Source organism: Strongylocentrotus purpuratus, unplaced genomic scaffold, assembly GCF_000002235.5.
Source record: "Strongylocentrotus purpuratus isolate Spur 01 unplaced genomic scaffold, Spur_5.0 spur5_scaffold_4, whole genome shotgun sequence".
Lineage (NCBI taxonomy): Eukaryota > Metazoa > Echinodermata > Echinoidea > Camarodonta > Strongylocentrotidae > Strongylocentrotus > Strongylocentrotus purpuratus.
In genome coordinates, this window is record NW_022145610.1 from 10,224,314 (window position 1) to 10,241,952 (window position 17,639).

Genomic DNA, 17,639 nt, shown 5'->3' on the forward strand with positions numbered 1-17,639 from the left:
GCGGGCGTGGAAGCTAAGGCTGTGCACGACAACAGTGCAATGAGGTACCCGAGTACACTCCCAGGCTTACAAGCAAATACTTGAATATTCGGACGCCATGTTTTTTTATAATTTTTTTGATTTTTTTTTTTTTTGATTTTTTTTGGATTTTTTTTTTAATTTTTGATTTTTTTTTTGCCATCACCATACCGCTGGAGTACTATCCCAGGTCCGTCGCCAAAAACGCATGCAATTTTACTTCGAGTTGCAGTTGAAGGCGCCGATTTAATAATAATAACGACAGTCAACAATGCTGTTTTAAAAACCAAAGATGGCAGAATAATCCATTTTCCTCCAAGTCCAAACAGAAATCCGGACATTTGGTCCCAGTTTCTGAGTGGTGAGTTTGACAGTGCTTGAATTGGAAACATTTTTACCGACGGCACCATGCCAGCGGCCACCGCTCTCCCTGGCACGGTTAAGCGTCGGCCTTGACAGTGCCAGGTGACTGGGATTTTTTTTTTTTTTTGCGGCCGAATATTTGAGTACGAGAAATCGTACCCGAGTTGTTGGCAACAGTGCGGGTACTCGAGCATTCAACTACACGTCGCAGCCCTAGTGGGAGCGTGCGTGAACTTATCGACTGTAACTTCACGCACGCGGGTCTGCCTGCAATGGTATTGTAATTGTGCGGCGGTTTGCCGTGAAACCTGTAAGAAAGTGTATATTATAATGACTTGGTTTTTAGGAAAATTACTCCAAAAGAGACAAGAAAATTGACATGAAACAGGTAAGAAACATAACAAGTTTTAAATCATGACCTTTATTTGAACTATTGATGAAGATTTAGATCTCGTTGATTTTTGGTGTGTTTTATTAGGCTTTCTCCACGCCGGAGTTACGGGTCAAAAATGGATACGAAAGTACACTAGTACCACACAATAATGACAAGAAAATTTTTGTCATTTTCAAGTGAACTATATTACTGGTACTTATAGTTAATATAACTTATATTATAACATGATTGACCCTACACATACACATAATCAGTCATACTCATAGATTTAATCAAACAATTACACAAACTAAAAAAACAAAAGTAGATCTAGTCTAGGGTCTAAATAATAAGAAACAACAAAAAATCACCAAAATATGCATCTTTGTCGTATTTGTTGAATGGCATGAAACCAAGACAAGGTCACACAAGAGCCGTTTCAACTGTTATTGTCTTTGTGAAGTTTGTCACTTGTCAGTTGTCAACATCAACACTAAACAGTCAACGACAACAGCTTCATTTCAATTTCAACAAATTCACGCCGGTGACCTGGAGTTAAGAATTTATAATATTCCTAAACAAGAGCAGTCTTACTTAGTTAACATATACTATGCAAGATGAGATCATATTTTAGCTCAATATCAACAGTTTGAATGACGTTTAGTTACAAACAAAAGTAAATAAAAATAGGCTTTTGCTTTTTCTCATTACCAGAACACCGCGCCGGTAAGCGTCGAGCGGTCATTCGAGCTGATGGTCCCCGCAACTCACGGCTATATTCATAGCAAAGCCGATGAGAAACTCATCCGGAGGGCTCGACCGAAAGGTCTAGATCTACATCAAACAAACAAACATAGAAGAAAAGAATACTCACAAATATCAAATCTCTCGAGTGCTCAGGTCCTGATATCGGCATACTTCCTCCTGAAGTCAGACTATATATATATTATATATATTCCACAATTTTATAGACAGATTCAAAAGATAAATGAGCGATATATCGTTGCCCCAACGTGAGTTATTACCTTGCAGATATTGAGCGTTGAGGGAGACATTCCAATTTTCAGTCATATTTAAATCTTTTTGATTGCAAATTTTGTTGGCATTTTTTTGAACAACTTCTCAGGGTGTATAGATTCTTGGAGGGGTGTCCCACAAACCTGAGATCTTCGTAGATAAAAGAGCATACAATTCCAATTAATGCAATTTGCCCCCATGTCCCTCTTTCCCATCACCAGCCTTGCTGGTACAAAACCTTGGCTCGATCACTTTCAGAAAGAAAACAAAAAGTAAGGGAAAAGGTTATTGTGAGAGCTGATCATCACCGATTTAATTGATTGATTAATTTTATTAGCCAGGCCTCCAACATACAACAATATGAAAGAATAACATATCTAAATTAAATCAGCTTGAACAGGATAACCCACGAAAGTTCGAGAGCTTATTTCCAGTGGGGTACCCGACATACATGAACAAATTGATCTCTTCTTAATTTTTTTTTTGCACACTGTGTTTATGTAGGATATTGCCTGGTTGAAATTGTTATGTAATAATAAAATATAAAGCCTGGTGGAATAAAAATCTTTCAATAAAAATCTAACTTCTTAAAAGGATGAAATTGACAGAGATGAACGAAAACAAAGATATAACTCAAAACTGTTAATAGTCTAGCTACCTGACAACCTTACCTCTATTTAAGTCAGAGCAATGCCGGGGAAAATAAAAAAAAACATCTGTTTAATTATAAAGAATGGAGAAAAGAGGACGGTTTAAAAAAGGGTCTTAGTTGGGTACAAAACAAAATAAAGTATTTTAACCATAATATGTATCAGAGATTTATTTCACTTATAATGAACGCAGCGCTGCCAGGAGACGCATGCATGAATTCCCGTTTTCCAAACTGATATGCCTCTGATATAAGTTATTTGTTTTATTTTCTTTTCCTTCTACATAAACACAAACGACGTATTTCGCAAGAACAACACCTTAACAGTCAATTAATCATTATTCTGTTCAGGGGCGTACGCAGGATTTTTTCAAGGGGGGGGGGGGGGGTTTAAAATATTTTGCTCCCGAAAATTTGAAAATCGCGCCGGCCGAAAAGTCGCTCAGGGGGGGGGGGGGGGGGGTGTAAGCGGACACTTTTTTTTTTTTTGGAGGTCAAAAAAAAATCGCAACGACTCAGCCAGCCGAAAAGTCGCTCAGTGGGGGGGGGGGGGGGGGGGGGGGGGGGGGGGGGTAAGCGGACACTTTTTTTTTTTTTTTTGGAGGCCAAAAAAAATCGCAACGACTCAGCCAGCCGAAAAGTCGCTCAGTGGGTAATAAAAAAAATTTAAAAAAACCAAAGGGGGGGGGGGGGTTTTAGGTTTTTTAGGGGGGTTTACATACATTAAAATACCAAAGGGGGGGGGGTTTGAACCCCCAAACCCCCCCCCTGCGTACGCCCCTGATTCTGTTGATGCACATTTTCAATTGTTCATGGATGTACATTTGAAATACTCTTGAAATTTGAATTTTAAGTTTATTGGTTACATATTTATATTCATTACAATTAAGATTCATTATACAAACAGAGAATCGAGTCAGTTCAAAACATCATGGATGTATAAATTAAATGGCAAGCATTGTGAATGATGAATAAGTGAAATGTATCGAGGAAGTCATATAATATAATATAGGCCCTAATATTGTAATATGTATCATTCATACCTGTGCATCTGTTTATATTTATGTTTATATGTTATGCCAGTGGCGTAATGAGCAAAAACTTCTTTTTTTTGGAGGGGGGGGGGGGGGGGTTGACAAAAAAAATCCGCAGCACCCCACCTTAATTAACATGCAGGCCCCGCTGAACGTTTCGCAAAGTGGGGTCTAGGAGCAAAGCCTCGGCGGGGGTCAAGGGGCGGAGCCCCCGAAGCTCAAGGGGTATGGGCGGCAGTGGCGGATCCAGGAATTTCTTACCGGGGGGGGGGGGCACAAAATGGCATGGGGTTAAATATATGTAAAACGATGCAGCGACAGAACGAGGCTTTAGCGACGAGGGAGCGGAGCGACCAAGCGGGTGTGGGTCTGGGCCCCTCCCAGAGTAAGAAGCATTTGCATTTTGAGAACCAAATTATACGCATTTTCAGGCACTTCCTGGAGTAATATAACGTAAATTGCTGTCTCCTACGTACCCCTTCCAAGAGTGGGGATCTTTTGCAATTTGAGAACCACATTTGGCGCATTAATGTTCACCGGCACTTCCTGGAAAAAAAACGAGGCCTTCTGATTGGTTAGAAGTTAGAAAAAAGTGATCTGTCACGTCTTGAGACGTTGTATATGCTTTGATGCCGCACAATGCACAAAGACGGTGGTCCGGTACTTCATCAGTAGTACTTGCAAAATTTTTCTTGAGTTTATAAACTGTGTCGTTATCAGGGGCGTCGCTAGATCTTTGTCCGTGGGGAGGGTGTAGAGGCCAACGATTACCGACAAAACGAGCAACCAATTACCGACACATTATGTTAATGCCAATGTCCAAATGTGTATACATTTAACTCTATAAACCCGGGGCCAGGAACTAAGTTATTTCTCAGTCTACCCACTCCCGCGCAAAGCGCGGAAACTTTGATTCTTCATTAAATTATTAAAGAAGGAAGACGATTCGTTGTACCGTTCTCGACTCTTAATCCTAGTTTGAATTCAGTTCCCCCCCCCCCCCCCCCCCCCCCGAAGCGTGGAAGCTTTGCAGTTTCATTACATTATTAGAGAAAGAAGACGATTCGTTGTACCGTTCACTACTCTTGATCTTGTCTGAATTCAATTTCCCCACTGGGCCCCTTAACGGTACATGTGCAGTGTTACATGATGTAAGTATGGAACGCCCGGCAGTGCTTGTCACCGTTGCTTTTGGAAAGGATTTTTTTTACTAGTGTTATTGTTAGTGGCCATGGCCCCTTAGTGACTATAAAAACACATATTTTTCTGGCCATTTGGGAATGTGTCAGTTTGCAACAGAAATGGAGAAACGCGCATTTTGTTAAAAATAATGTGATATCACGAACATTTATACATCACTTGTATATGGAATTGAACATAAGCCATGGTTCAACTTTATTTTGGGGGGGGGGGGTGGCTGGCGCCCCCACCAGTACGCCAGTGTGTTATGCCCTGCTTCGGCAAATCTAATTGCTATGGGCCATGTATGCTATGTGATAATGTCTGTTCAATTATATGATTTATTTGTAACACTGTCTATCTTGATTATGAAATGAAAATCCTTATAGGCCTATATACATTTAAATAAATGAATAAAAATACATTTTATGCTCCTTAATTATAAATATGTAATGGAGTTTCTTTATCTGTCTGCGATCATTGAATCGCTATCATTTATAATGTTAATGAAAAGGAAAAATACAGATGGAATTCGAATCCTAAACCCTTTGATTGAGAGCCAAGCGATAACCACTATACCGTGACTCCTCCAATACTGAAAAATAAGAGGTAATAAAAATGTCAACCATCTTATACAGTAAGTATATTATCTGGCAAGTGCTGTCTGTACCGGGATAAGTAATGACGAAATTCCCCCCCCCCCCCCAAAAAAAAAAAAAAAAAAAAAAAAATCAAGTGAGAATTATCCGATAAAAAAAGGTCTTCCTCAAATTTCTTTTTTTGTCGGCGCCAAGGATAAGGCCCGGAGATAAGGATAAAAACGATTCATATTTGCCAATCTTATTTTTTTTTTAATCGGGGGAGGGCGGGGGAGGGTAGGGGAGGGACCTAGGGGTCATCTACTCTATAAAAAGACAAGAGTGAATTTTCACTCTATTTTCACTTTCTTGGGAGTGACGTCGGTGATCACTCGATTTCAGAGTACACACTCCCCTCGATTAACAACTTAATGTCCTATAATACAATGTAAACAAACAAGCCTTGGAGATAATAATCCCCTTCGCTGAGTAGCAGCAGGTATTTACATTCACTCATGCATGTACAACATAAAGGCCAGGAGAAAACGATGAGTTTGAAAAAGGGAATAAAAGGGAGAGTGTTATATACGTGAGGCCTTCATGCAGAAACATCAGCACCCACACAGTGCCGTTGAGCGTATTCGTTCAAGAGAAGATAGGATATATTCTGTATGTGGTTCAAATTGAGGTGTTCGTGAATGCCCTAGCTAAAGTAGGACAAACATTACAACTAACAACATGAACTCTTGCAACTAATTTACTTCTGCGAGAATATTATTCTGCATGATCAATGCAGTAGCGTATATAACGCCGAGGAATTAAATTTGGTGCTAATTGGTTGCGATGCTAGGACTAGGAGTGAGGAATAAACTGTGATTTGCTTAAATATCAAATCGGAGGGAGACAAACAGAACGAGAACAATTGGTAAGAAGAACATGATTTTACGATTACCCGACCGACCCGAATCAGCTGATGTTAAGTATCGCATAGACACAATTTACAGTGTAATTTATATATTTTCTACCCTGGAAGCTAATTGAAGATCATCAAAACGCTGAGCAAGTGTGTATGCATGCATGTATCTTCGAGGTACACGAGAGTAGGCCAACCCGTAGGCCAATAACATAATGAATATGAATGTTTTGAGAATGCAGAAGATAAATATCATGCAGTGCAAAGAAGCTACTAATAAGTGATGTGTTTTTATTGAGTGCACGGACGAGGCCTACGGACTATACTCATTATTATAAGCGAGCCTGCTTGGTTGATCGTTAGGAACGGTTAAGTTATCCTGTCAATTTCAATAACGAAATAAATTAATGTTGGTACTATTCTCCGATCATAAACAGTTGCAGTGGTACAACTAGTGGTGTTGTGGTTCATTCACCTAACTCACAGTCCAAGCTAGGCAGGTTACGGGTTCGAATCCGAGCCCGGCACTACTTCAAGTGAATCGAGAGACAGTAATTCACGTTTGCCACTCTCCACACGGGTGCAAACGTGTAACCGCGGCAATCGCTGGGGTAATAAGAATTGCAGGCCGGGCCCCAGGATAAACAACATTGAAGCTGTTGATTTAGTCTTCGAATATTCCGTAGGCAAACAAACTTATTATTGTCATTGCATCAGATCTTGCAGAGAAATAGTCGAGTTTTAATGAGGCTTTTGAATGATACCTTCTTTTTCTTCTTCTTCTTCTTGATTTCCTCAAGGTTTTGAGAACTGCGGAGTTGTATCCTTCGCAGATAGAGTCAATAGAGAATAGGCAGACAATATGATATAATAATAGGATCAGTGGATTAGTGGCTTCGATACACATTATAGTTTCAAACTGGTGGCAGCGGTGGGATTAGAAGCTGAGGTGCTTTTAGGAGTTTGAAAATGATCGAGGCAGACAGACAAATCCCAAAATCACTCTCTTACGCTTTTGTGCCAGTAGTTGCCATGATATCCCGTTTTACCGTTTGACTGCTCTTCATTTCTCCGATCGAGAAAGAAACACTATTTTTTTAAAGGAATAAATCCATGTTTATACGACTCAGGTCGATATACCTACCACGTTTTCCTCACATGGGCACATCGGCTGATTGAGGGTCTCAATTTGACGCCATGGGCGACGAAACTGACTTTCTATGGCTGGAGTACTCTCAGGAATCGCCGTTCGTTAGAGCATTTTTAGAAGAAGAACTAGAGAGGGAAGCAGAAGAGAGGGAAGAGGAAGAGGGGGAGCCTGCTGAGCAAATTAGGGTCTACGAGTTTGATGAGCAATCGATTAGTTTAGGATGGAGAATCTACGCCCTAGCTATCGTCACATTCCTCAACGTTTTGAACTTCACTCAGCAGTAAGTGGCGTATCCAGTTAATGTTCCGGGGGATTGAACCTTTATTATTGCTTTTTCGGTTTGTAAGAGAAATGCATGAGCCATAAATTAGCTCATCGGGCCATAATGCGTACCATAACTATTATATATTGCATATGAACATTGTAGGCCTCTGGTTGGTCGGAACTACAGGCATGAAATTCGCTACTGACTGCTGGGTAGTATAGTGAAAATATTGACCGGGTACACTTCTACTTGCGTGTCCACAGTGCAGGGACGCATTGGTTTCGCTTGAAGTTAACTGTGGAAACTCAAAATGAAACACGTCCAATGCTTTCCCACAAATGAATACATTTTGAAAGGCATATTTTGTTAAAATATCGCTCTTTGTGAATTGACACAGAGGATGCGGTATATAAATAAAAGTATTGACTACTCATTTTTCGAGACACGGTTAAAACTATTGCTCCTCGGGGCACAGTACAATTTCGAGCTCGCCTTTAGAAATAGCTTTAACCGTGTCCCTCAAAGCAGTCAATATCCATTTTTACGAATATGTGCACACTTTGAGTATGATTATGGCCTTAAGCCTTTGACCACATGTACTGTGTACGGGTATGCCCCCTTCCCGCCCATCTCTATCAATCTGTGCCGTTATATATAGGTGTTAAAGCTTTATTTCACCAAACAATATAAGCAAGACCTTAAATGTAAATCTAAAATCATCATTAAAACTAGAAAATACATCTGAATTTCTACGTACTATTCATTGCTACGCAACTTTTCATACCAGGTATCTTCTAATCGTAACGATATTCGGAATGGCCAACGAGTTGGAGTTTGGAGAAACACAATGTCAGGTGATCAACGAAACATTGGCACGTGACTATCTTCATGATCACAACATGACGGGAGATCTAGATGGATTGTGCTCCGAAATCGGAAGGTAAGATGTTCAATTTACGTTTCAATACTTGCCTGTATAATATTTCGGGTTTTAATAAGGTGCACGAAAAATGTAAAAATCGTGTCTCTTCCTGGAATCATTTTCCTTTCGATCTCTCCCTCTCTCTCTCTCTCTCTCTCTCTCTCTCTCGCTCTCTCTCTCTCTCTCTCTCTCTCGCTCTCTCCGATAGTATCTTTCTATCCCTCTCATTGTCGACATTATTATGCATGCCATTCTCTCGGCCCTCTCTTACCGCCGTACTTCCCTCTCTTCCCATTTTCAGACAGTAGGAACCAAAACTTCACTTTTATGGTTCCAACAGCTTTACATCTTGTTGAGATTATTCGCTTAGGGATACCTGCTATTCTGCATCACCTAGAACCCCTTTATAATGCTTGTAGTAACTAAGGGCGCGTTCATGCTTGATTTTGAAGGCAGAATGAGCGTTTTGTAACGCTCATCGTAAACGCTCATATCGTAATCGCAGTTCCACGGTGCACTGTTCATGCTCACTTCTCCAGGCAATTCTCCTTGGGTGGCCTTCAGCTGGATTCGCAAACCTGTGTGCGCATGCTACGTAGACCCACTAGAGGTCAGTGCGTTGACCCTATTTAAACGCGTTTACAAATTGTAAACGCATCTTTTTGTAAGTTTACGATCGGCGATCGTGATCGCCGTTTTTCGGTGATTCTACAAAAGTGAGCATGAACGCAAGCGTGTTTTAAACTAAACGCGTAACAGATGCCTGATTCTGGCCGTCAAAATCAAGCATGAACGCGCCCTTAATTTTATGGGCTTACAAGGCGTCAAGCTTTGGCCTATCTTGGATATCCGATTCTGTTTGAAATACATTTCTGTAGGGGAAGTCCACCCTGAATTGTTGTGTTGTTGGTTATATTTATCGCGTTCAATCAGATTTGATTATTTACGCCTAGTCTGGTTCTCAGTCATGTCGTGATAGTCGAATCGTAATCCTGGCTTGGAAACTGTGTGCGTCTGTGCTTTGCTGGTCCACCCTGACATTTAATTGGTTTAAATAGAAGTTGAAAAATTAGAGTAAAAATGAGCGCAGATTTTAGAAACAATAGGATAGTTATGAATGTTTTAAAGTGCAAGTAATCTAACACACTAATTGGCAACTTTGTGACGTATCTGGGCGCTATTTATGAAAGCCGAATATTATTATTATTATCTTGCAAGCTCCCCTCTTATACTTTGCTCTGTACTAAAAAGAGTCCGAAATCTTATATTTTTCCTCAAGGAAATTCTCAATCATACATGTACCCTAAATATAATTATGAGAAATATGTTTATGTACAACCCCTGTTTGGCAAAAAATGTCTTCCGTCATCCATAACGAAGAAAATGAAACTTTATGAAATTTTGCCTGAACTAAGAACGAGATTGCGTTTCGATAATACGAACAATAAAAATGTCATGGCAATAATGCATTACCATCTTCTTCATTATCATTCACGAATACTCTATTCAGGACCCCATTCTCTTCTCTTAGACTAGTGTTATTCAAACGAAAAAGGTGTGGTTATTATTCCATCATCAATATTCGATAAGTTTTGTTACCGTGTCTCTTCAAATAACTATTTTGACTTGTAGTCTGATAAAAATTCATGTTTTTGCTTTCGTCTCGTTCACTTTTTTCTTTCTCTCAATTTTGCATAAGGTGTGCTGAGAACAGCACACTATTCCTACCAGACGTATGTGGGATACAGTACACTGGACAAGGCATACTCTTTGAAATACTGGCCGGTCCAATTTATCTGATCGTCCAAGGTGTTACGAGTATTCCCCTCGTAGGCTTGATCCAGCGGTTATCTTTGAGGCCACCCTTTGTGATAGGGTTGTTTACCATACTGTGGACACTCTGTACTTTTATAACAGCCTATGTGAACGACTACTGGGCCATCGCCCTTCTAAGGTTCCTCTTTGGAGTATTGTAAGTATGCATCTTTATTCATTTAACTTACTCGGAATATGAACTGGCAGTGTTCAGGCAAACAAACGAAAGGACCACATACACTGGACTTGCATTTTGCTTCCTCCTTCCCCACTCTCCTCCCCTCCCCTCCCCTCCCCAAACACTCTCCCTTAAGGTGTTTTGCTAAGGACAGGTAAACACAGCGCCCTCTCTGTCCCTCTCTATCCGTAGCCATCTTCTTCGTGATGTTTTATATGACCTGTCAACTATCAATTCTTAGTTTTCCTCTTCTGAATTTACCATCCATCTTCCCAAGTTCCAAGATGCTCCTAAACAAGTAGGTATACCCCCCCCCCCAACCCCAATGTGTACTCACCATCCTATCCAGTTTTTATTCACGTCTTCAGATTTTTTCTTATTTTTTCTCAAGCTCCGTTGTTTATAAACTCTATCGAGCCTATCATCCCATCCTATGTGATCGACTACTGGGCCATCACACTATCTCCATCCCCCCACTCCCCCTCCCCACACACACCTTCCATTCTTAGCATACATCTATTTGATGCCATCACTGAACGATAATTATGTTTTGAATATACACATTAATGCTGACACAAGTATTATAATGACACGATGTCAAATACAATCGCGAAATGAACCCAAGGCAATTCCAAATGCCTAATTATACCATCATCTTTGGAATGTGGGAACATGGCAATGACGTTTTACATGCAACGTACGTAGTCCTAGATTGTAGTCCGAACGCAACCTATTTATGCAATATACATGAGGGTGCATGTAGACATTACACTTAATCAGTGGAATGTTTTAAAAGTCGATATGATCGTGTTAATGGCATGCATGCACAATCAGTAACAATGCAGTTTTAAAAGAAGAAAAAAAAAACCGCTTTCGTTACGTAACGAACAACGGCCTTGTGAGTAAAGAAAGAGGGAATAGGCTATAGGTTTAAGTATATTCTGCCAAAAAGAAGGCTGAAATAATGGTTGAATGAGCATAAATGGGGATTAAATATACAAAGTGTAATCAAGCATTAAGCGAAACAAATCCACATGGTATTTTACTTCGTTAGAAACGATATACTAGATACTAGTGGTAGATGTAAACCCTACCGCATAACTGAAACATTTTTATGTCATCACGTGACTCCCACTGTACTAAGTATGCATTTGTGTGTCGAATTATTTTATTCCAATGGGTTATTAGATCAAATATCATTTTTCTGCACGCTTTTTTTTAAATAGCGAGCAGCAATATAGTATTATTTGTAACCATATGTTAAGACCAAAAAAAATGATAACATCTTTTAGCCCCCCCCCCCCCAACGGCGCAGTCGAAACCATTATCGTGTGAGACATTCTGACAATTTAGAACAGGGGGGGGGGGGGCGTTTCACAAAACTTGTCATCAGTGACAAATGACAGTTGTTGTTAAGCTACTGATATTCTTGCTTCCGATTGGTTATCAGCAGACTTGTCACTGTATTTTGTCATTTGTCATTGAAAAAAGGCTTTGTGAAACGGGCCCCTGTTCATTTAATCCGTTGCACACGAAGCGTCAGGTGTCTGACGTAAGAGTGCGTCATTGAATGCTGCTGTTTAGATGCATTGTGTAAGAGTATTGCACCAACGAAAGTGCAAATATAACATTGAAGTACAAGGCGTTATAACTATTCAAGTTTGCTGACATCCAATTGAAACGCGAGTTAAAATTTAATACACGCGTTTCAATTGGATATCGGCAAACTTGTACCTTCGACGTCTTCGTAAAAGGCCGCCCTGGCGTATGGGCTGATTTTGTTCATTGATTTTAGAGCACAGTTTCATATAAAACTTGTTATCAGTAACAAGTAACAACTGTTAAAAGCCACTTAAATCATTGCATGTGATTGGCTGACAGATTATTTGTCATACCATTTTTAGTATTTCTTATTGATAAGAAGTTTTTGAAACAGGGCCGTGGTTATAGAGCAGGCAGTTAATGGTGTTGTCGAAAGGACACCTCGTGTGTAATTGGTTTAAGTCTTGAGAGATCGCGAAAATACGCGACGCCTTTCTTTTCATCAGCTTTGCAGATGAAGTTCCAGAATCAGTTTACTTGAGACTGAAGCTTTTAAACTAAAAATGTTACTGTCCTATCATGTTTTCTTGCAGCTCATGCCCCCACATGCCCGTGGCCTATGCCTATCTTGCCAGCGTTTTTCCTTCGGTAAGTACTATGAGACAGTGTATGTGGTGGTGCGTTGGTGAGGTTAAGTATGGCTCCTGTGTCGAGTACATCATATATGATATGATTTAGTATTGAAGAAGCTGTAGGTGTTTGGATCTACACCCCTTAACTAATGGCACTGGCTTAAGCATTAATAGTAATAATAATTCTCTCCATCTTTCGTCCCTATCAGAAAGTACACACTCTTGTCTTTGGGGTAGCACACTACGGATGTATTGCAGGGTACGGCATCGCTTACTTTTTCGTCTTTGTGAGTGACGGTATCGGTTGGAGATGGTGCTACTACATATGTGGTGCCATGGGGGTTGTTGTCGCCATAGGTTCCTGTTTCATGGCGAATCCAAAAGTATTTCACTGTCGAGGGCAGGTAGGTAAACTAAGAAAAAATTGATGATTGATTTATTCTTGTCCACAAAAGTGGAACTTCCACCATACATGCAGCATTTACAATTACTTAACGATACAATTTTTAAACGGGATGAAATAAAACAGAATCATATTATACAAAATATAATGCATAAAAGAGGAGAAAAGAAATAATCATACGGGTTAATTTGGATATTAAGATCACACTAAATAAAAAAATGCATTTCTTCAACTGGATGAAAACTTAGGGAATGACAAAAATCGGCAACATCCCCGTACATACACTTTTCGTACCCATTTCTTTAATATTTAAGTTTATAGTTAAGATAAACAAATACTAGATCGTAGGAGGGAGGTCATTAATTTACAGAGAATTGTCGTAGCACTAATACAAACAATAATTATAAACAGTTTGAAGGGTAGGGGTCACCTATGAAGACCCTTAGAGTTACTTTTTTGTTGTACTTTATGAAAATCATATTTCGAAAAGTCAGTCCGAGAGATTATCAGAAGTAAGATTATCCGGGTGTTTACAAATATTTGAATTTCCTTTGAAACTACTCCTCCACCTGTGTTGATATAATTATGCATTGATATAAATTAAAGGTTACTTCTATAGCAGAAAGAAGAGGTGTGAGGGGTACTCACATATTAAAACATACGGGGGTGTGCCGCTCTAGTGGGTTCCATTTTTACAAAAAGATCCCTAAATATTGGTCCGTTTTTTTCGAAAATTGTGAAAATGGGCTTTACTTCGAGAACCCCCCCCCCAAAAAAAAGAAAATGAGTAGGGGTTTCGAGGCTTGAGCGTCAACCTCGTCCAAACCGAATCTTAGTTCCCCCCCCCCCCCCGGGGGGGGGGGGGGGGGGAGAAAGATTCAAATTCTGTTCATTGTTATTGAAAATCAACTTGAAATCTAACATTTCCTATAAAATGTTGATCAGTTTTTAGGGATACCATTTATGTCATGTAAATATGTCAAAAAGAACACCTTTTAAGGTGTGTGTACCAAAGACTAGATAAAATTACCTTTCTTATCAAAAGAGGACCTTAGATAGTTAATGTAATAATCATAAATTATTCAAGTTACTTTCTAAATGTCACAGGGACTAACTTCGTGCTTTTGATAATCCAAAGAGATTACATTAACACAATTATTATACAAAAATTAGTATTACCCTTAGTGCAGAAGGCAGACCCCAAGCTGAAAAAAACCCACCCACTATTGCCCACCTTCGTATTGCCCACCTTCGACGCGTTTTTACAAACCAGGTTTGTAAAAAAAAACGCGTAAAAACGCGTCATATGACGTACATAAACCTCGGTTTGTCGACAAACCTCCTTTGTGAATTCGGGCCAATGAACACGATCGTAAGGAACTTCGGGAAATAAAGACAAGGACAATTTTAATACTCTCTTGTATATCCCCTAGAAATCATATTCGGATTACATAAGAGGTCATTCTAATGTTCGCATATTCTAAAGGTGATTGACAGGGCTCATTAAATTGCCTTAGGTAGAATTTTCGAAAGTCTTCACGATTATATTGGTGATATTTTTCGTGGTAGATTCTAATGCTCTCATCGGACTAACGAAATGAAAAGCAAAGCTTGTAATACCATTAATTATTGTGAAATTCTATTTTTCATAATCAATTTCTTCCAGTCAAGAACATTCCGGCCCTCTTGGAAGCAGCAACGCGCTGGTCTGAGGCAGATTGTGTGGTCTGTCATGATGCCCTTGATCCTCGCCAACACGTCACGTATAGCCGCTTTAAACGTTGGGTCGTACAACATCACTCTCTATATGACTGAGTATTTTCCTGACTTCAATGTGGCTTTTCTGGGCTGGGTCACACTGGTGTCGTCCTTTCCGGGCAGTATCTTTGGCGGGCTCCTTTGTGATATCCTGCGAAGAACTTCCGGTATACGCGGACGGCTATGGCTCAGCCTTGTTCTGATGGTAAGAATGATGATGTACCGAAGCTAGGCTCTGCATGTGCACGTGCATTAGACGTTATTTAAACTACGCTATTTAATAGGAAGACTTTTAGGCATATACACGTCCAGGCGAAATTCTAGCCACAGACACAGCCCCGCAGGATGCGATGGTCTAGCGCAAGGTCTTACATTAATTGTGTACGAAAATGACTTGGACTGCAAACTTGAGTTCAAACACGTAGTAGGTCCATGCGCTGGTTAAAATAACCTCCAAAAAAGGAGCTCATTCTGAACATTGTTATGACAACTTCAAGTTCAGGTGCGGCCGTCTTCTGTAGAGGCAATTTCCCACTGCTTACTGTGGCATGAATGGGTACTATAGCCTAACATGGGTCATTACAGTGAGGAAGTAAGTGGCGTCGTGCCGAGGGTGGGATCTCCGGTCTTTCTACGTGGATTACATGAAAATGTAAAGGTCATTGATAAATGGGAGGGGGAAGGAGGGAAAAGTAGCGTCTTCTTTGAGTGTTCCCTTTCCGCTATCCCTTTTCCTTTATTTTTCCTTTCCTGTCGTTTTAGTTTTATTTGTCACCGTTTGAAAGGGCAACAAATATTGACCGTCTCGATTCCCTCCCTACCCTTCAACTGTCAGTGTCGCTGCGCCACTGATCATGAGCGGAACAACGATTTTGACATGATTCTTTCTGATGATAATTATAATTGCATATCATCAGATAGAGGTGTTGTGGTCGAGTGGATACGTCGCCGGACTGTCGATCACAAGGTCCGCGGTTCGAGTCCCGCCGCCGCACTAATGTCCTTTGGCAAGATATTGATCTACATTTGCCACACTCCACCCAGGTGAAGTAAATGGGTACCCGGTAGGAATTTATTCCTTGAAATGCTAGAGCGCTATAATGGCAGCACAGCTAAAGCCGGGGTAATAATAATATCCAATATGTCATGCGCAGTTGAGTATATACATATAGAAACTGCGCATTATAAATTTACAATTATTATTATTATTATATCAGTATAATGTATTTTGGTTTTCATCTGCAGGTTATCTCGTTAGTCGTGTCACCGCTGATCTCTCTAACTCCAGTTACGATGGCCGTTGCTTTGTTCGGCATTTATATCGCCGCCAGTGACTGGTTCTACGTCGTCAATCTCGCCGTCATCTCCGACCTCACACCCCTCGAGTGCAAGACGACCATTTTCGCGCTCAACTTCTTCTTCACAAATTCCTTAGGAGGCGCTGTAAATCTGACCTTTGCTCCGATCGCATCCTTGGTTGGTCTCCGAACAGCGCTGACGAGCTTTAGTGTGTTACTTTGTGGGATCAGTGTTGTTGTATTCCTCATACCCATTGGAGTCACGGAGTGCCTTGGGGAAAGATTTGGAGTGACGAGGAATGAAGAGGAAAATACAACCGAATCTGGAGAAACAACCCCTCTTACGGCTTCATTGCCTTCATACCGTTCACTCTCAACATGAACAGGGTGACTCTGTAGTCACTACCATGTACACCACTCAACAGCCAATTTATAATCAAGTTTTTCATGGAAGTTACCATTAATGGCAAACTTGTTATCGATGCTATAAGTTTTATCAAACGTGGCCCAAGAGTGGTTTCACGAAACAGTGATTGTGTATATCTTATGGAAACGTCTTATTATTATATCATTCATTTATTGCAACCATAAGTTGGATTTCATACAGTAAAAAAGGCAGGCATATAAATGATTCACAATATAGTTATATGTATATATACTTTGTAAATGTTAGAATGAAATGTATTCGAATAGGACTTCCGAAAACTGACAGCTGGTTTTCTAAGTTACAATGGTCAATGTCTTGTAGGATTGTGGGATCGAGGCACTCAAGGCCATAAAGTTGATCTCCTTTTCCATCAATCTGTATGGCATAAAATGCCTTTCAACCAGGCAAACGTAAACACTGATAAAGATGGAGTTGAATCGGCCCAGAAGAGGAAGGGGGTATAGGATATGGGGGGGCGTCAGTTATCATAACGTAACTAGGCTCGACTAGCACTTGTGCTAACTTCTAGTTCCCATTAACAACTTCACCTAAATATTAAGCAATACACATATTTACGTGTTTATGTTTTATGACATTTAATAGTATGCAGAGCTATGTCTAAATATCGTTTTAAAACCATACTGTTCAATCAACATTACTCTTATGTTATGTATACATGTATCAGTATTATTCTTTGCATTGTATGATAGTTCATAATATAATGTACTTTCATTATTATGATGTGTTGTTAATAAATTCAAATTCAAACGTAATACTTCTTTATTAATAATTATGTAGTCGTAGCAACATCACAAATCTTATTTTGATAATTCAAAAGGGATGATTTCAGCTGGTCACATTTGTAGAGGTGTTGTGGTCTAGTGAATAAGTTGTTGGACTGTGCAAGATATAAATATACCTTTGCCACTCTCCACCCTGGTGTTAAACGGGGACCTGTAGGAAGGAATTCCTTGAATGCTGTGAGCGCTGAAATCGGCTGCCTAGCAGAGCCGGGGATAATAGTTGGAGCGCCTTGCGTACTATGCAGGGTAGATATTTGTGCTATATAAAATTTATATCCAATATTATTAACATTATTTTGATTTATTCACAGTACATAACGAT

The 17,639-nt window shown here is 40.0% G+C and overlaps 2 protein-coding genes across 2 annotated transcripts in view; one reads left to right on the forward strand and one right to left on the reverse strand.

The window, feature by feature from the left end:
• Positions 1–1,798, reverse strand: part of LOC755644 (pre-mRNA-splicing factor SYF1) — a 41,435-nt gene extending 39,637 nt beyond the window's left edge. The window contains exon 1 of the mRNA XM_030997091.1: positions 1,629–1,798. Coding sequence (XP_030852951.1) covers positions 1,629–1,670 — 42 coding nt within the window. The 5' untranslated portion in view covers positions 1,671–1,798. The remainder of the gene's footprint in view (positions 1–1,628) is intronic.
• Positions 1,799–5,921: 4,123 nt separating this feature from the next.
• On the forward strand, positions 5,922–17,156 carry LOC100893817. The gene is made up of 8 exons (XM_030997676.1): positions 5,922–6,136; positions 6,925–7,554; positions 8,327–8,479; positions 10,161–10,433; positions 12,590–12,644; positions 12,838–13,032; positions 14,698–14,994; positions 16,035–17,156. Exons 2-8 carry the CDS (start codon positions 7,322–7,324, stop codon positions 16,467–16,469), a joined length of 1,641 nt encoding a protein of 546 aa, XP_030853536.1. The 5' UTR covers positions 5,922–6,136; positions 6,925–7,321; the 3' UTR covers positions 16,470–17,156.
• Positions 17,157–17,639: the final 483 nt, after the last annotated feature.